Consider the following 20,108-nt stretch of genomic DNA (forward strand, 5'->3'; position numbering starts at 1 on the left):
CGTCCTGTGAAAAGACCAATTGGGAAAGTGAACGGGACCATGAGAGATTTAATAGACAAGAATAGTCAAACTCGCCCTAAAGTTTGGGTTAGAAAAAAAATTCCAAGAAAGACTTTCAGAAGGATTTAAAGCAGCAGTCCACACTTTTTTTTTTAAATTGTGGGGTTTTTATTTTTTTGTTTAAGTTTCTACCAAAAATTGTTTGAAGTCTGGGGAGATACGGCCTCCCTGCTGTTGCCAATGAATTTTAACTTTTTATTTTTGCTGTCAAAATAGTCAAAACAATTATATCTCTGTCTGTCTATCTCTGTCTATCTCCCTTTTATGCTAATGATAATCGACACTAGATAGGAACTTGCAATACAATTCGGGCATTAGAATTCCTTAAATGTAAACGTTGGGGCAAGGGCTTGGTATGCAGTCTTATTGCTTTCTATTATGATGTTAGATATTGGTATCTGGGGTTCAATCTTGTTCCATCTTCCTGCTTTTTGACCGTTACTGTGGCGCTGAAACAAACATTTGTGCCTAAACCTTAATGTGCTACCAGACAACAGCAGAGCTGCCTTTTAATTTCATATGCCATTGAAGCCCTCATTTTGGATCCAGACTCTTCCAGGTAAGGCTAAGGCCCCGCTGCACGCGCCCGCACGGCCGCCTTGCTTGCCGGCGGCGCGTGCAATTCACTACACCGCGATCTGCGATCTGCGGTGAATTTTTTCCGGGGGGGAGGGGGGCCTTGGCCGTGACGTGAGGGGGCGTGGCTATGACGTGAGGGGCGGGACCATCCCACAGCCCCTCAGCCCCTCAAACACACAGGCACACAGGCACTCACACACAGGCGCACTCGCGCACACAGGTGCACGCACACAAATACACACGGGGTGAATCGGAGCACGGGGGAATCGGAAGGGGGATCTGAGCAGAGGGGGAAATCTGAGCGGGGGGGAGATCGGAGCAGAGGGGGGAATCGGAAGTGGGATCGGAGCAGAGGGGGGAAATCTGAGCGGGGGGGTGATCGGAGCAGAGGGGGGAATCGGATTGGCTGCCTTGCGTGTCACGTGACGCGGCACTCGCCAAAACAACAAGCTCCTTGTAGCTCCGGCTGGCTGACGCGTCACAGCACGCAGTCAGCCACGCCGGAAGGAGCCAGCGGGGACATCCAGACCGGAGGCAAGCAGCTGGTGGATGGCAGCCGCGCGTGCCGCCGGCCGCAGCGGGACCAAAGCCTAAGACTGCAAAATCAATTTCCTCCTTCATACATTTTCTCTAGCTCTGTGCAGACAAATTTTATGTAACCGTTGTCACTTCAAAGGGGTGACACCATTGAAGTCTGATACTAACCTTCTACTTTGTATACTGTAGAGTGTGCAAAATAACCTCATTCACTGCAATGTCTGTATACAGTAGGTTTCTGGACTTCAAAAGCGTTTAAACAATGCTTCATAAGACGCCATAAGTGCTTTATACAAATGATCGGTTTATCCTCTAGTTTCCAGGAAAGCAGCTTCAGTGGATCAGTGCAAGCTGACAGTGAATACGAGCGAGCGATGATGTCTGTCTTTAATCATGTACTGGAGGAAGTGGAGGGTCTTAGTAGAAAATATCCTCCCGTATCTTACCTGGTAAGTAAGTGTGGATCTGTGGAGTGTTCTGGGGGAGCACTGGATTAATGCAACGTTGACCGTTTAAAAATGAAACACTCTGTTTTCTTTGGGGCCGTGTGTGTATTGTATTGTATGTCTTTATTTATATAGCGCCATTAATGTACATAGCGCTTCACAGTAGTAATACATGTGGTAATCGAATAAATAACAGATCATTGGAATAAGTGCTTTAGACATAAACATAACATTAAGGAAGAGGAGTCCCTGCCCCGAGGAGCTTACAATCTAATTGGTAGGTAGGGAGAACGTACAGAGACAGTAGGAGGGAGTTCTGGTAAGTGCGTCTGCAGGGGGCCAAGCTTTATGTGCCATGTGTTCAGAATGTTCACAGTGCTATTCGTATACTTCTTTAAGCAAGTGTGTCTTAAGGTGGTGTGACAAACAGCTTACTCCGGGGCTCCGCTGCTTGTCCGGGACGGTTAGAACACGGTCTTTTGGGGTAGGTTAAATGAGGAGGCGTCACTTACTGTTCCTTTAAACAGGCTGTGCCTGGTTTATTCAGTCCCAGGCACTGAGACTGCCACAGTGCATACAACAAAACACATCAAAACAAAAGCTGCTCACCTGAGCGATAACTTAACTTAGATTTCCCTAACTCAGGGTGGAAGTGGCTTTTCCACTTTCCAACAACAAAACAAGGTACTTTTGCAGAGTTAGCCAAATGAACAGAACAATTGAACCTGTGTGGGGAAGGGGCTTCTCCCCACTGTGTTCAGCAGCCTTCCAGGCTCTGGAGAAGAGACAAGAGCAAACAGGAAATCAGTCTTACATACCTGATTTCTAATTAGCATGACAGGTGACAAAAATCCCTCAGTTCCAGCGCTTGCCCAAAACTGTGGGATGGAGTGCATGTATTATAAGGCTGCACTCCCAGGCCAGACAGGATAGAAACTGTTCAGTATCCTGGGAGCCCTATATATGGAATTTATTACCATCCCCTGGTTTCTGTCACATATCCTCCCCCCCAGCTCAGACCCTGAGGGATGAGCGACCATGGATATTAGGGAGTGCATCCTTGACAACCCGTCAGCATTGCCATGTTTGTGCCCTGACCTGTGTTCCACAGAAAATTTAAAGGGTTGTAGGCTTAGGAACCACCTGGTCACTCTAGCATTCTTTTCCCTGTTTTGACACATCCAGGTAAGGGGTGCATGATCTGTGACCAACCGGAATTTTCTCCCCAACAGGTAGTATTTGAGCGTCTCTACAGCCCACTTTATTGCGAGACACTCTTTCTCTACTATGGAGTAATTTTTCTCCTGGGGATTTAGTTTCCTACTTAAATAAAGGATGGGGTGTTCCTCCCCTTGAGACTCCTGGGAGAGTACCGCCCCCAGCCCTACCTCAGATGCGTCGGTTTGGACTACGAACTCTTTGGAGAAGTCAGGTGTGACCAACACTGGTTGGGCACAGAGAGCTTCTTTCAGGCTTCTAAAGGCCTGTTCGGTTTCGGGGGACCACTTTACCATAAGTGGTCCTCTTGCTTTTGTGAGGTCGGTTAGTGGGGTTGCCTTAGTCGCAAAATTGGGAATAAACCTTCTATAGTACCCAATTAACCCCAAAAAGGTCCTTACTTGTTTTTTTGTAACTGGCCTTGGCCAACCTTGTATCGCCTCCACTTTGAGTGTTTGGGGTTTGAGTAAACCTCTGCCAATAGAATACCCCAGATACTTGGCCTCCTCCAGACCAATGGTGCATTTAGCGGGGTTAGCAGTTAGTCCAGCCGACCGAACTGCGTCGAGCACAGCTTGGACCTTTGGAAGGTGGGATTGCCAATCTTCACTATGGATTACCACATCATCCAGGTAGGCAGCAGCATACCGAGCATGTGGTTTTAAAATTTTATCCATCATTCTTTGGAATGTGGCGGGAGCTCCATGTAAGCCAAAAGGCAGCACCCTATACTGAAAGAGGCCGTCTGGGGTTGAGAAGGCTGTCTTTTCTTTTGCCCTTTCTGTGAGGGGAACCTGCCAGTACCCTTTTGTTAGGTCTAGGGTTGTGAGATATCGGGCTTTGCCCAGTCTCTCTACAAGTTCATCTACCCTGGGCATAGGGTAAGTATCAAATTTTGACACCGCGTTTAGTTTCCGGTAGTCATTACAAAACCTTGTTGTACCATCTGGCTTTGGGACTAAGACTATAGGGCTGTTCCACCCACTTTGGGATTCCTCAATTACGCCTAGTTTTAGCATTTTTTTAACCTCTAAACTTATAGCCTCTCTTTTGGCCTCTGGGATTCGGTACGGTTTAAGGTTAACTCGGACCCCCGGTTCAGAGACTAGGTCATGTTCAATTACGCTAGTTCTACCTGGCTGTGTAGAGAAGATTTCTTTGTTTCTGCTCACTAAATTCTGAACCTCTTGTTTCTGATGAACAGACAGGGTTTCAGCTATGCTAACCTCTGGGTCAGTTTCTTGACTCTCTGACGGACCTGGGGTTACTAGGGTTGACAAGACTTCTCTATCTTTCCAGGGCTTGAGTAGGTTTATATGGTAAATTTGCTCAGGTTTCCTCCTACCTGGCTGTCTTACCTTATAATTTACTTCTCCCACTCTTTCCAAGACCTCATATGGCCCATGCCATTTAGCAAGGAATTTACTTTCCACGGTGGGAACCAGAACTAGTACCCTATCATCTGGAAAAAAAATTCTGACCCTAGCACCCTTATTATACGTATTCCTCTGTGCTTCTTGAGCTTTCTCCATGTGTTCCCTCACTATGGGTAGGACTGCAGCAATGCGGTCCTGCATCTGGGCAACATGCTCTATTACACTTCTGTAAGGGGTAACCTCGTGTTCCCAAGTCTCTTTGGCTATATCCAGTAAGCCCCTTGGGTGTCGGCCATACAATAGTTCAAACGGGGAGAAGCCTGTGGATGATTGGGGAACTTCCCTAATGGCAAATAACAGGTACGGTAACAAACAATCCCAGTTTTTCCCATCTTTATCGACCGCCCGCCGTAACATGCTCTTTAAGGTTTTATTGAACCTTTCCACTAAACCATCTGTTTGTGGATGATAGACTGAGGTTCTGAGATGCTTGATTTTTAGGAGTTTACATAACTCTTTTGTTACTTGGGACATAAACGGTGTTCCCTGGTCAGATAGAATCTCTTTAGGAATTCCAACCCGGGAAAACAGAACTACTAACTCTTTTGCTATGTTTTTGGCCGAGGTGCTACGTAGGGGAACTGCCTCCGGATATCGGGTGGCATAATCTAATATTACCAATATATGCTGATGTCCCCTAGCAGACTTTATTAGGGGTCCTACTAGATCCATAGCAATCCGGTCAAATGGTACCTCTATTATGGGAAGGGGTACCAATGGGCTGCGGTACGCCTTGAACGGGGCGGTGATCTGACATGCTGGGCATGAGGAACAATAATTCGTAATTTCTGCCAGAACCCCAGGCCAATAGAAGCTTCGGAGAACCTTTTCTTTTGTCTTTTCCACCCCTAGGTGTCCCCCCAATGGATGACTATGTGCGAGGTGTAACACTACATTACGGAATGTCCGTGGTACCAACAATTGTTTAGTTGTAACTGATTTTCTTTTATCAACCCGATATACTAGGTCGTTCTCTACCTCGAAGTAGGGGTAAGCAAGCGACCTATCTGGTTGGCCAAGAGTACTATTCAGGTCCCGTATATTTCCCCTTGCTACCTCTAATGTGGGGTCCTCCCACTGGGCCTTCTTAAAACTCCCAGGACTGACCTCTAGGTCAGCGAGGGTCTTATCCGGTTCTGGGGTGGTAAGTGTCTGATCAACATCCTGATTTGGGGTATTCCCTACCAAAGTAGTGATGGGGAAGGGAATTTTACAGCACTCCTCCTTTTCCCCCTTCTTATTTGGGCCCTCGTCAACCTCCATTTCTGAAAACGGGAAAGGATTTATTTCTTCTAATACTTCGTTATGGTCCGCTATTGAACTCTGGGCGCTATTCTGAGCGGGGGACCACATTTTTAGAAAATGGGGAAAGTCGGTCCCTATTAACACATCATGTGCCAGTTTGGGTACAATACCCACCTTGAAATCTAAAGAACCAAACTCTGTTTCAAAAAAAACATCAACAGTGGAATATTCATGATTATCCCCATGTATACAACAAATTGCCATTCTTTGTGAACTGTTTCCCTGTTTCTTCTTAATGGGCAAGAGGTATTCGGACACTAGTGTGACCATGCTCCCAGAGTCCAGAAGTGCCCGAACCCTCCTACCATTAACCTTTACAAATGCCCACAGATGGTTATTCAAGGGGTCCTCTGGGCTAGGGCGCATACATTGGGACAACAGCGAATAAGGTTCCACGCTGTTGCATTGCATGGGCTCATCATTTAGTGGGCAGATTTTTGCTGTGTGGCCCCTCTCATGACAATTTACACATTTAGGTACATAGTCTGTGTCCCACTTAGAGCCTTTTCCAGGCTCCCCATGTTGGCTATTGCCCTTAGTGTGCGAACCACTGTTGCTGGTGCTGCGTGAAGGTGGTCGCCGCTCTTCAGCTCCCCTTAACCCCGGTACCCTTTTACCGTCTCTGGAAGAGTCCTGGAACCTCGGGTAGTGGGGTTGCTCCACGACTGGGGGTTGCGGGTGCTCTCCTGCTGCATTGTACCTTTCTACGAGGGCCACAAGCTCATCCGCATTGTGGGGGTCACTCCGACTGACCCAATGGCGTAAGGCAGAGGGAAGTTTCCTCAAGAACTGGTCCATGACCAACCGTTCCACGATGTGGCTTGCTGAGTTGATCTCGGGTTGTAGCCACTTCCGGGCGAGGTGGATGAGGTCATACATCTGGCTTCGGGTGGCTTTATCCATCGTGAAGGACCATGCGTGAAACCTTTGGGCGCGAACAGCCGTGGTTACGCCGAGGCGGGCGAGGATCTCGAACTTCAATTTTGCATAGACGTTAGCTTCGGCTGGCTCTAGATCAAAGTAAGCCTTCTGGGGTTCGCCGCTTAGGAAGGGTGCGATTAGACCAGCCCACTCAGCTTCTGGCCATCCCTCTCTCTGTGCCGTGCGTTCAAACGTGAGAAGATAGGCTTCCACATCATCCGAGGGTCCCATCTTCTGAAGGTAGTGGCTTGCCCTGGTCATTTTCGGAACTGGGGCTGCCGCTGCCAGTGGAAGGTTACTGATAGTCCCCCTCAGGATCTCGAGTTCCTGCTGTAAGCCCTGAGCGAACCGCTGTTGCTCCTCTCTCAGCAAGCGGTTTGTCTCTTGCTGGTTTGCATTCGCCTGTTGCAGGGCTTCATTCGCGTCTTTCTGGACAGCGACATTGCGTACCAGCGCACTCACCACGTCTTCCATCTTGTTTGGAGAGAGAGAAAAAAAACTTTTTTTTTTTTTTTTTTTTTTAAGTTCTTTAACCCCCAGACCTTTTAGTGTTCTGCCCGCATTCTCCACCATATGTGACAAACAGCTTACTCCGGGGCTCCGCTGCTTGTCCGGGACGGTTAGAACACGGTCTTTTGGGGTAGGTTAAATGAGGAGGCGTCACGTACTGTTCCTTTAAACAGGCTGTGCCTGGTTTATTCAGTCCCAGGCACTGAGACTGCCACAGTGCATACAACAAAACACATCAAAACAAAAGCTGCTCACCTGAGCGATAACTTAACTTAGATTTCCCTAACTCAGGGTGGAAGTGGCTTTTCCACTTTCCAACAACAAAACAAGGTACTTTTGCAGAGTTAGCCAAATGAACAGAACAATTGAACCTGTGTGGGGAAGGGGCTTCTCCCCACTGTGTTCAGCAGCCTTCCAGGCTCTGGAGAAGAGACAAGAGCAAACAGGAAATCAGTCTTACATACCTGATTTCTAATTAGCATGACAGGTGACAGAAATCCCTCAGTTCCAGCGCTTGCCCAAAACTGTGGGATGGAGTGCATGTATTATAAGGCTGCACTCCCAGGCCAGACAGGATAGAAACTGTTCAGTATCCTGGGAGCCCTATATATGGAATTTATTACCATCCCCTGGTTTCTGTCACAGTGGATAGAGAGGGTGCTAGTCAGGTACTGAGGGGAAGGGCATTCCAGAGGTGTGGGGCAGTCAGTGAAAAAGGTTTAAGGCAGGAGAGGGCTTTAGATAAAAAGGGGGTAGAAAGAAGACATCCTTGAGCAGAACGCAAGAGTCTGGATGGTGCATAGCGAGAAATTAGGGCTGAGATGTAAGGAGGGGCAGAAGAGTGTAAAGCTTTAAAAGTGAGGAGAAGAATGGAGAGTGAGATGCGGGATTAGATTGGAAGCCAGGAGAGGGATTTCAGGAGGGGTGGTGTGTGTGTGTGTGTGTGTGTGTGTGTGTGTGTGTGTGTGTGTGTGTGTGTGTGTGTGTGTGTGTGTGTGTGTGTGTGTGTGTGTGTGTGTGTGTGTGTGTGTGTGTGTGTGTGTTCTTAGGTCACCCACATTTAATGCCTCAACATGTACACTTTGTTTCTTGGATGGACAGCCTTTAGAAGTGGCATATGTATTCCATCTACTGTTTTGTATAATGTATATACTGTATGTAGCATACTTTAAACATCAATGGACTGTGAAGTTTTAGAAGCTCTATATAGTCGTGAAAAGACTGATCAAACATGAAATGAACATAATAGCAAGAGGGAATTGAATAATGAGCCTTGGAGATGCACTAATGTACTTGTTATGTAGAAAGAGGTGCATTGTAAATATCCAAAGGAACAATACACAGGAGATATTCTTAGAGCAGATGTGTGCCAGGTAGGAGACCTGAGAGGATAATGACAATGTTTAAGCAGAAGCCTTTATTTTGTCAGTCTCATGTGCAGCGAACCCAGGCGATTGTCAGCCAGTTTTATTTACTGAGAAATAAACAAAAATATCAGTACATTGAAAACACAAATGACAAGGATATACAGTAGTATGAAGGTTTGTGAATTCCTTAGTATTTTCACACATTTCAAATCTAAAATGTAATTAGATCTTAATCTCAGTGTTAATAATAGATAAAGATAACCTGATTCAACACAGACACAAAAACATGATCCTTTTTCAACATTTATTTATCTACAAATGATTCGACATTCAATATCTGTGTGAAAAAGTACTTGAACCTTTAGATTCAGTACCTGGTGGCGCCCCCTTGAGCAACAATGACTCCAACTATGTAATGAGTGCTCACCACGAACGGGACCACGAGGCAGAGGTGGGAATTTGTAAACGCCGACCTGTAGCCGAGAGGCCACATCCAGTGTGCAGGTTTGTCGTCGTGTAGCCGGGTCAGGGTGTGGAGAGGTTGGGTAGTAGATATACTCGCCGTGATTGAGAGTAGGAGATAAGCGGATAGTTGAGGTCACTTAGCCGTGGTCGAGGACAGTAGAAGCTAGAGTGGCAGATATCCGAGCCGAGGTCAGCCGATTTGGAGCAGGGAACGCCGAGCATATAGAGGTTGGTGAACCAATCGGAAGAGAGGCTGCAGGTGATGATTGTCTAATGAAAATAGCCAATCTGAGAAAAGGCTGCACGGCTGAAAAAGATGATCACAGAACAGACCCCTGGGTCGTCACTGAGTGGAGTCTGCACAGCAGGTGCTGATGTGGACCCAGCTGTTCCAAAGATACAATTAGCACGAGGGCGGATCCTGCCCCTGATTCTGTCATCTTGGGGCTTGAACCTGCGCTCGATCCTCACAAGCTAAGCGTTTCCTGTAACTGCTGGTCAGTCTCTCATGTCGGGTTTTGGGCCATTCCTCCTTACAGAACTGCTTCAACTCATGACCCACTTTCGGTTCAGCTCAAGGATGAATGGCCTGACATTCTCCTCTAGAATCTTCTGATACAATGCAGAATTCATGGTTGTGTCAATAATGGCAAGCTGTCCAGGTCCTGTGTCCGGAGGTACTTCTGTTCGAATACAGTGTTTTGGTTTTCGCGAAACCTAGCGTTTCTAAATGAGGCCAAAAATGTCTTCCTCTGACTCGCCTGTCCAGAGAACATTGTTCCAGAAGTCTTGTGGATCATCTGTGTGCTCTGGCAAACTTCAGACAGGCAGCAATGTTCTTTTTAGAGAGCCGTGGTTTCCTCCTGGCTCTCCTTACATGGACACCATTCTTATTCAGTTTTCTTGTCTGATGGTTGAATCATGAACACTCACATTAGCCAAACTGAGCATGGCCTGCAGATCCTTGGATGTAACTCAGGGGTTCTGTGTGACTTCCTGGATTTGCCAGTTTGTTCTTGGAGAGATTTTGGTAGGACGACCGCTCCTGGGTAGAGTGACTGTGGTCTTGAACTTTCTCCATTTGTCTTACAGTGGATTGGTGGAGCCTCAAATCCTTTGAAATGGTTTTGTAACCCTTCCTAGACTGATGAGCATCGATAACGGCTTTTCTGAGATTTCTTTTGATTGTGGCATGATGTGTTTCCACACACCGGTATGGTGAAGACCAAATTCACAAAGTTTCTGATCTTTATATAGGGGGAAGGGGGGGGGGGGGCTATTATACTCACCCCTGAAAATCTACCCCAGGGGTGTGCAAACTTTTTGCAGCTGCACCCTCCTGCCTGCTCCCCCCCCAGTGCTTGCACCCCCCTTACATTTTTTGCCGGCGTCAAATGACGCCACGGGGTCATGTGACATTACGTCATTTGACGCCGCGTTGCCATGGCGACGCATCACACCAAGCCCCTGAATCTCGGTAAGTTCAGTTGCAGAGGCCTGCGCGGTCCCCCAGCATTTAATCTAAATGTCTTGGGGAAGAGCGCAGGTCTTCTGCAACCGCCATGCGCTCCCCCCCCACCCCAGAAAAATCTTGCGCACCTCTGATCTTGTCTGCTTTAGTGACACTATAGTGTTTAATTTAAGGTACACCACATACTGTACACCCCCATTCTTTTTCTTTTCTTTTTTTACCTTTAGGATCAGAACCAGGTGTTCCCCGGAGCTGAACAGTGCTATTTTCCGCTCCGCAGACCACCCTGGTTCCTAAGATGCTGACAGTTGAAAGTACCAGAATCACTTCCTGGTTTTACGCTGGGATTTAAATGGCCGTCCAATAGGAAGCCACATCGGATAGTGTTTTGTTTCTTTTGGAGGAGACTGAAACGCCGCAGTACCTTCACCAAAAGCTCCGGGGACATCCCGGTTCCCATCTTGTAAAAAACAATTTTATAAATATAAGGGCGGTGGAGGTAGATGAAAAACATACATAGTCTTCATGTTGATTTGTGATGGATTTGTGTGTATTTACATTTAAATAAAAAAAAATGTAAAGCATTGGATTCAGTAAATCTATTTTCTAGAACGTGCAAGTGCAATAAAACCCTGCTCTGTAGAGCTTGCAGTTTTGGTTTTGGTGTTTGAGACGCAAAGAAATAGACTCACGTCCAAGTTGGGGGGAAGGACCGCTCAAGCAGTGATATATCCAATTTCAAAGAATTTGCGATTTCCTCTAGGCCACTTCCCTTTAAATGAGAACTGGCAATGTCTTACTCAAATCCTTGTATGTGCCCTGGAGTGTTTGTAGTAGTTTAACTAGCAATCTTGCGACCGCTTCCCTGTACTTCAAGTATGCACCAGTGTTTGATTCAGACAAAAACAGCAGTAGTTTTAATGAGCTCATTCACATATGTGTGAGCTATTTAGGCCTACAGTATATCGATATGTACCCACCGTTTTGGCAATACGGTATTTTTCCGTGCCAGAAGCAATGATGATTTTAAAAAGAAATAAACACACATATATGCAAGTTTCAAGTTTAATTTACTACATTTCTGGAGAACAATTGACGCAGCTGCAGGAAACCTTCCCATTGAATTTACGTTAATTTAAGTTTTACCAGGATGGGCTTCAGCCAATTCGAATCCTGTGAAACATTGAGACGTGTCACTGGAAGGCGCCTTTCGCAGCCTAATGACTTAAATGGACCAGAAGGTATCTAATGGCTTAGTAGATATGGGACAGTATCCCAGAAAGAGGAATAACTCACAGTAAGTGATGGAATTCCCATGTGTACACCATGGTGTTAAGAAAATGACACATATATATTTTACAGACTAATCAGCAATATTTATAATGCGGTCCAGCTTGACTTTTCACCTTCTACCTCTGTATGCATTTATTGATTAGTTTATGTTTTTAGAAACTGAGTGTGCTTCAGCTGAATTAATTGTTTTTTGTTTTTTTTTAATTGTTTTTGCAGCATACCTCTTGCCTGTGCAATGCAGTCATCAGCTTGCTGAAAGTCCCCCTCTCATTTCAACGGTACTTTTTCCAAAAACTGCAGTCTACAAGTATAAAGGTAAGCAAATACATTGGCTTTATTTTGCTTCCAAATATTGTCTTGACAGGATAATACAGGTGTTGGACGAAGATACTAAGATGTCTTCCTCTGCAGAAGTGAACAAGTAGAAAGTGGTGTGTGTGGTCTGTAGCAATGAGCTGTGTACATTGCAGAAGTGTTAAAAAGTCATTCATTCAAGAAGGTTCTTCTTCTTTCTTTCTTTTTTTTTCTTTATTTTCTTTTTCTGTGGATATGGTTCTTTTAAGATCAACTTTAGTCCTCAACAGCCCCCCCCCCCACCCCCCCCAAAGCAGGTCAGGTTTTCAGGATATCCCTGCTTCAGCACAAGGGGTTCAATCAGCCCCTGCTTCAGCACTGGTGGCTCAAACAATCAGAGGCTCATTCTTAGACCGAGCTTCTAATTGAGCCACCTGTGCCGAAGATGGGATATCTGGAAATCCTTATCTGGTGGGGGGGATCGAAGTTGAGCACCCATGGAATAGAGAGAGCAGCATTCGCAATTCTATCTGTAATTTCCTGCCACGGGAGCACGTTCTGCAGGGGAATACATCTCTGTTCAGATACTAGGGTATTGAACATCTATTTCCACGCTTGGCAAGGAACATGATCATCCCAGCATGTCTGATTTGGAAGGTAAAAAACAATCAAGTTGGTAATTGTTAAAGTATCTTTCCATTCAACCTCAAGTTACACCGTGGACACTAAGGATGAATGCGCTGCACCCGCTGCAGTGCGGAGGTTCCCACAACCTCCTCAGAGCTCCATATCTTCGAGGGGAAAGCACAGACCTAGACTTCTAGTGTTGTAAATAAGTAAATCCGTTTTTGAGTCTGCCTGAAACCATTGTTCTTTCCGTAAACCACTTAATTACGCTTTATGTATTTGTTTGTATTGCATTAAATCAATTATTATTTTATAATAAGGAAAAGTATATAAAGTCTCCGATATGTGAAAAGGAAAAACTTTCACATTCTGTCTCTTGTTGAATTTTTCTTGGAAAATGTCATACAACCGGGCAACACTACACTTAGGAGCTTCCCAATTGCAATGAGTGTACCCGCTCGGAGGTGTGGCACGACTGCTGGTCTTCAATCATTCCTGCTCCACATGTCGGCCCCCTGTCTCTTAATTGCCTTTCTTCATCCAGAAGCATCTCGCTTTGCTAGGACGTTCTCCAAGATCAAAACCGATAAGCTCACACGGTTCAGGAACAGTCACGACTCCGAGGAGTAAAAAAATATAATTTAAATTTTTTTAAAAAGGGGAATTCTACTACATGCCCAATTTGACAGAGGTGTACATCAAACTTTAACATTGAATGTCTACATGGGTAATATCCAAAGTAAAGTGGGTGCACTCAAGCTTAGAAGGTGTGTACATGTTATGTATTTTGGAGGTCTGATGTTAATACTTAAATACGTTTCTAATTAACGTTTTAAAGGAGTCTATGATTTTTCCACCAGCACTTGAGCTGTTTCCTACATTTCTCAATCAAGCAATGTAGAAATGCATTTTTAGAAACCTTTTTTGGATCTTGTTTGTATATGTGCGCTAGTGATCACGGCACCAGCAAAGTTTGGTTAATCTAATGCGTACTTTTAATTGTACTCCAAAATGCCTTAGCTTGCCCTGTCTCCATCGCCACGTAATCCTACGGAACCAATCGCGGTGCAAAGTAATCAGCAGATGGCCTTAAAAGTGGAAGGAGTGGTGCAGCATGGCTCCAAACCAGGGCTATTCCGTCAAATCCAGTCCGTCTGTCTTAATGTTTCCTCCACGTTGCAAAGCAAACCCGGGCAAGATTATAAGGTAAGTCTTCTGTACAGAACGGGGTTGATACATTATTTTAAAAAAAAAAGCCTTCAAGCAAAGCAAGAGGAACTTCTCGCTTCATTTGTACCGTATGGCAAGGGTGCCCAACTCCCGTCCTCAAGGGCCACCAACAGGTCAGGTTTTATGGCTATCCCTGCTTCAGCACAGGTGGCTCAGTCACAACTGAGCTACCTGTGCTGAAGCAGGGGATATCCTTAAAACCTGGCCTGTTGGTGGCCCTTGAGGACAGGAGTTGGCATTCACATTACTAGCCGCCTGTGTGGGCTATTAAATCATCTCATTGAAACAGAAGGTGTATGACAGACATAAAAAGATCGTTATAATGTTGTTTTAATTAAGCACATCACCATTGGTTATGAAGATAGAAACTTTCCATATTTCCCCACACATAATTTGCAGCCACATCCTGTGGTTTCCATAGCATCTCTGCATAAGACTTCATAGCTTAAGATGTAGAAGTCTAGAATATTTTGCATTTGCTTTAGTCAAAAACTGTTGAACTGAAAAATAGTCGGCAGCATGAATTGTAGTCCGCATTCCCCAGAATCCAGGTTCATGATTCCTCTCCAGCCCTCCCCTTGGCTGTGCGCGGACACGTGAGCGCGTCATGGCACGGGAAGACAAAATTCTTGTCTTCCCTGCCAGCGTACGCATCACAGCGCTTTGCGTGCCCACCCACACACACGCAGCCACTGGGGCCTGCCTCACAGAGGGCTGTGGTGTGACCACCGGGGACTCGGACGTACAGCCTTATTTCCTGTATCTTGTTAAAACATTTTTATGTATTTGAAACGTTTGTCATGTATTATTTGGTTATGTGCTTTGGAACATGGAACAGGAGACTGCAGGAGAGGGATGAATGTATTCAAAGCAATTGAGTGATATATTTCTTGACTTCAGCTTGGCATTTTATGAAGAAGGTCTAAAGCTAGTAATCGTAGAACCAAGAGAGGACAATCTGTACAGTACCCAAAGCTAATCGATTAATAATAACTTTTTTTTCATATTCACTATAGCGCTTTACTCCCAATGGGACTCAAAGTGCTTCACAATTACAGTATAGTGCATGGTATGCAGTCCCTGCCCGGGTGATATTACACTCTATGATTTTGGTGCCTGTGGCACAGGGACATAGTGACTAGCCCAAAGTCGCAAGGGAATTGAACCAGAGTTGGTGTCTTTGCTCACTGAGCCACTCCTCCTTCAGTATAGTATATCTTGTTTTGTACCTCCTCTTTGTGCCAAGTCAGGTGTCCAGGAGTTGTACTGATGGTGTCTGATTTCACCTTTCATAGGATGTCTTCTTTAATAGTGTGGTTATTGGATGTGATTTCCTGAATGCCAATTGCATCTGGTAATAGCTACTAAAGCAGCCAGATACTCCAAATTGTGGGAGCAGATGAGAAAATTGAAGGTGTTACTTTCAAGATCGGGGACCTTCACCATTAATGCTTATAATTAATCTTTCTGTAAAACTGCACAATAGTATATATAGTGTGTATACACATAAATAACCAACTTGAAATGTGAATTAACATACTGTACCTTAAACACACAGTTTGAATTAATATAAAGTTATAGCATCTGGGAATTAAATCAAGTGTTCAGATTTTGTCAAAATGGATACTCCATGAACCCTTTGGGTGCTTTTATGGATGTAGCTACTACGCTATGGTGTCTGGCATTCCCGGGGGGCTCCATGGCGTCGTAGCTACGTCCTAAAGGCCCTGCTTTTTTTGGGGGGGGCGGTTGAAATTGCGTCCTGTCACTTCTTCTTCCCTCCTAGTCATTCATCAGTGACGGAGAATTCACCTGATGGTCACATGACTGCGAAGGCCAGAACTTCCAGCACTCAAATGGTTAATCTGCATGGCATCTATAAGCATTAGGAAAGGGAGTACGATTTGACACGGAATCCTAAAAAAAAAAAATACAACGTGATACTTCAAACTTGATCACACAATATGTTTTCAGGGTTTAAATGGACTGGCTGCTTTTAGTGCTACTATGATTTTTGCTGTATTTTTCTACACCATTTAGTATCTGTTCTAGAGAAATGTATCTGCAGCCCAAACTCATTACGGTTTATTTTTAGATCCCTGCAGAGGGTGCGAGGAGTGAAATGGAGCAGAAAGTCGAGCCTCACAATGATTACTTCAGCACTCAGTTTCTGTTAAACTTTGCTGTCTTTGGAACACACCAGATCACGGTCGAATCATCTGTTGTGGACTCTAATGGAATCCTGTGGAAGACTGGTCCAAAGACGACCATTTTTGTTAAATCTTTGGAAGATCCATACTCTCAGCAAATGCGTCTGCAGCAGCAACAAGCATCGCAGCAGCAGCAGCAGCAGCAACAAGCACCGCAGCCATCGCAGCAGCAGCAGCAGCAACAGCAGCAAAGAAATGCATACTCCCGCTTTTAATATCAGTGCCATAAACCTGTTTGTTTCAATTATTTTGTTCTGAAAATAAATCTCTCTTGTTTTCTCTACGATTGGGGAAACAAGTTTTGATATCATGAGGTCCTACTGTATGTAAAATATATCCATGTGTGCTCTTTTAGTTGTGATGAAAGTAATATTTGCCACTCGAACAATAATCACTTAAAATCCACTATGTGAATTGGAAATGTAAAAGTTAGTCCAATACATGAAATAAAGAAGCTACTGCACCTATATTCCGCAGTTTTCGTTTTAAAAAAAAAATGCTTGGAGACAAGGTCAATCTTACATGTTTATTTTAAAGAGGGTTTGGATATGAAACGTTTTCGGACTGTACAAAGCCCTTCGTCAAACGTGTCTATTTCATGTCTTGGATTCACTTGTAAAGCCTGGAGTCAGCTGGCTCATACTGTCGGTAGGCAGCCTTGACTTTCTTTCTATATCGGCGTGAAGTGATACTACTGGCTCCTGTACTTTCTGTTTAATTTCTGACTTTAAAGGTTAAGCACAAGCTCCTCAAATATAAGATCCAAAACTGGAATCAATTGGGCTTCCCAATACTAAACACAGGATTCCAATCTTTAAAGCTGCAGTTCAAGCTGCCGTTTAAAATATATATATATATTTTTTAATCAAAAAATAAATAAATAGATGATACCGTTCTGTGGCTAACGAAATGCTTTTATTTGTGCGAGCTTTCGAGATACACTGATCTCTTCTTCTGGCGATGTTACAAACGATTCATTGTAACATCGCCGGAAGAAGAGATCAGTGTATCTCGAAAGCTCGCACAAATAAAAGCATTTCGTTAGCCACAGAACGGTATCATCTATTTATTTTTTGATTATTGAAGCTCGGCTAACACGGTACTGATACCTCTACGTGTGTGTGTGTGTGTGTGTGTGTGTGTGTGTGTGTGTGTGTGTGTGTGTGTGTGTGTGTGTGTGTGTGTGTGTGTGTGTGTGTGTGTGTGTGTGTGTGTGTGTGTGTGTGTGTGTGTGTGTGTGTGTGTGTGTGTGTGTATATATATTTTAAAAAGTCCATTTAATATGTGCATCAATACAATCTGCAAACTGACAAGTGATTAGCTAAGTTGCCGATCGATCCGTTCTCCTGTAATCGATGGCTGAAGATTTGGCTCGGGGGGTTCACTAAATCTTTGTTAGTGCTGTAGAAGAGTACCCAAGATGCAAAGTTTTTGTGTGGAAGATCATGTGACCAAGCAGGCACTAGATACAATTGGTGAACTTCTAGAGAGAGCAAAAGGGGTGTGCCAGAGCCTGTCTAAAAGGGGATGTGCCTTTGTAAATGGTTGCTATAGAAACAAAAATGCTTGTTACATTAGAATACATGAAAAATGTCTTAACTTTTTTTTTTTTTTTTAAATGCTGCAAGTTTTTTCTTATAGTACAGTACTGATTTATTTTAAAAGAAAGCACATGTAGGATATTTCTTGAACTGCAGCTTTAAACTATTGCGCTCACATTTCAAGGTTATACTGTATTGCTACAGGTGGGAAACAGCAGGAATAGTCCTAACCTCTTAACCCTTAACAATGGTCTATGCAGTAGCATAGTGCAAACTGTACTCCTTTTTATTTTTTTATGAAATGAGCAAAATATTTGAAATCTTATGTTTTGTTTTAAAGAAATCAGTTCTGCAGTATTGGATAATAGTGACCTGTTTTATTATTATTATTCAACTCTAAATGACATTTGTAATAAGTTTTAAAGTATCCTTTGATTTCTATGGCCTCGGCCAGGCTCCCTGCTGGTGTGCTGAGGCGCGCTGAGGCTCAGGGAAAGCGGGTGCTTTCCCCGGCCTTGCGGTTGCTTACCGCACGCTCTGTCAAGGGGCGGGCCGGGGGCGGGCCAGTGACGTCACGGAGCTGGTTCGCCCTCATTGGGCGAACTGCTCACGTGACCGGCCTGTCGTGCCGGCAAGCGGGGGAATTTTAAATTCCCTAAAGACCTACGCTTACGCGCGCTTGCGGAAGCGTAGGCGAGCCCCTACTAAAGTCGCTCTAATTGCGGCTGTAGGAACTCAGTGCTGAGCGGGAGCGTGCCCCAGCGCGCTTCCGCCAGCAAGCAGGGAACATGGCCGAGGCCTATAGCTGGTTTTAACACACCTCCCAAGCAGTGCAAGTAATTTGCAACACTTTCCTGTTTTGTAATTTGTTGCAAATGTTCCAAGCAGTGTGAGCTGTGAACTGTAACAATATATAATGTTGCCTTAGTAATATAAAGATATATTGTAGTTGCTGTGTTACACTGACTGAAGCAACCATTATGTTAGGCCAGTGGCTTCCAACTTTTTTTTTTTAGTTAATGAACTAGTGTTTTTCCGAGCACTGGGTAATTACCCGGTACTCTGCTTACCTGCCGCTTTTTCACCTACCTGGAAATTACCTGGACCCGGCAGCAGGGGCTGGGACCAGAACTGGTGCCATGTAATTTCAAAACTTACCTGCAGCCAGCGAAGGAAGGTGAGAGACCGCGGGACATCGTGGGAGCAGCAGCAGATGTCCTTGTTCAGCCGGCGGGAGGAGCAGGAACACAGCACAGCTTGATGCCTGTGGGAGCCATGTGACCGGAGCAGGAGCGTTCCTATTGGATAGCTGGCTCCCACAGGCATCAGCTGTGTGCTGTGTTCCTAATGCTCATGCCAGCTGAACATGGACATCTGCCGCCACCACCACCAGGATGTCTGTTGCTGCTCCCACGATGTTGCAGCTGTCTTCCTCACACGCCTCAGCGGTCTTCCTCACCCTGCAGGCAAGTGCTGTTCGGGTAACTGGCCAGGCAAAATGATTAATTTTGCCCGGGTACAAGTTACCCGGTTTCCTGAAATTGTAGGACCTGGTAAAACACTATAAGGACCCCTATGTGAAATTCTGAGTAACCCCAACCCTCTCTAACAGAGTCTGAGATTAGATGCATTATAAATTCTTCTATATTTGGTACAATTTTAAAATGACCTGAAAATTACAGGGAACCCTTTAGGGATGCCCAGGGAACGCTGGTTGAAAAACACTGTGTTAGGCACACAATCAGGATTTTGACTGATTTATAACAGCACCAAAAGATTGCCAGCTTAGGTAAGAATGTAGAATTATACATTCTTACATATGAAAATAAGAAAGAAAGAAAAGTTGAAAAAGTAGTAGTGTTGCTTTAAGGACATTCCAGTATTTACACGGGACAGGAAGGGGTTATCCATAGCTAAATAGGTACTAGCTTTGCTCTTTCTGAAGGTGTACTGTTGGAAATGTAACACAAATTAAGACGACTTCTACAGTGGTTATAGCGTGACCAACCATCACTGGTTTGTCCCTTTGCAGTGGTGCATTTTTATTCTGTTTTGTACCTGTTCAGTGCTAATAAAGCCTATAATGGGGTTTGCCAAAACTCATGACTTTAAGTGTATAGAACAGGGCTCTCCAACTAGTTCTCCAAAGGGGCAGATCAGACACAAACGAGGAGTTAAAGGGCCACAAGCTTACTGGAATGTAATTCTACATATAGTTTAAGACAATGGGTGGCCACACTAAAAGAAGCATGGACAGGAAAGTACATACAGTTAGGTCCGGAAATAATTGGACACTGATACAAGTTTTGTTACTTTGGCTGTGTACCAAAATAAATTCAAGTTATAGTTACATAAGGAACATGGGCTTAAAGTGCAGTCTATCAGCTTTAATTTGAGGGTAGTCACATCCAAATTGGAGGAAGGGTTTAGGAATTACATCTCTTTAATATGTAGCCCCCTCTTTTTCAAGGGACCAAAAGTAATTGGACAATTGACTCAAAAGCTGTTTCATAGGTGTGGGCTATTCCTTTGTTATTTCATCATCAATTAAGCAGGTAAAAGGTCTGGAGTTGATTCCAGGTGTGGCATTCGTATTTA

General features: G+C 44.7%; 1 protein-coding gene across 1 annotated transcript in view; it reads left to right on the forward strand.

Moving 5' to 3' along the window:
* The window catches only part of INTS7 (integrator complex subunit 7), a 54,099-nt gene extending 37,825 nt beyond the window's left edge, over positions 1-16,274 (forward strand). The window contains exons 16-20 of the mRNA XM_075595684.1: positions 551-619; positions 1,493-1,625; positions 11,825-11,923; positions 13,550-13,735; positions 15,855-16,274. Coding sequence (XP_075451799.1) covers positions 551-619; positions 1,493-1,625; positions 11,825-11,923; positions 13,550-13,735; positions 15,855-16,184 — 817 coding nt within the window. The 3' untranslated portion in view covers positions 16,185-16,274. The remainder of the gene's footprint in view (positions 1-550; positions 620-1,492; positions 1,626-11,824; positions 11,924-13,549; positions 13,736-15,854) is intronic.
* The last annotated feature ends 3,834 nt before the right edge of the window (positions 16,275-20,108 follow it).

The sequence above is a fragment of the Ascaphus truei genome, chromosome 4 (genome assembly GCF_040206685.1).
Source record: "Ascaphus truei isolate aAscTru1 chromosome 4, aAscTru1.hap1, whole genome shotgun sequence".
In the NCBI taxonomy this organism is placed as follows: Eukaryota; Metazoa; Chordata; class Amphibia; order Anura; family Ascaphidae; genus Ascaphus; species Ascaphus truei.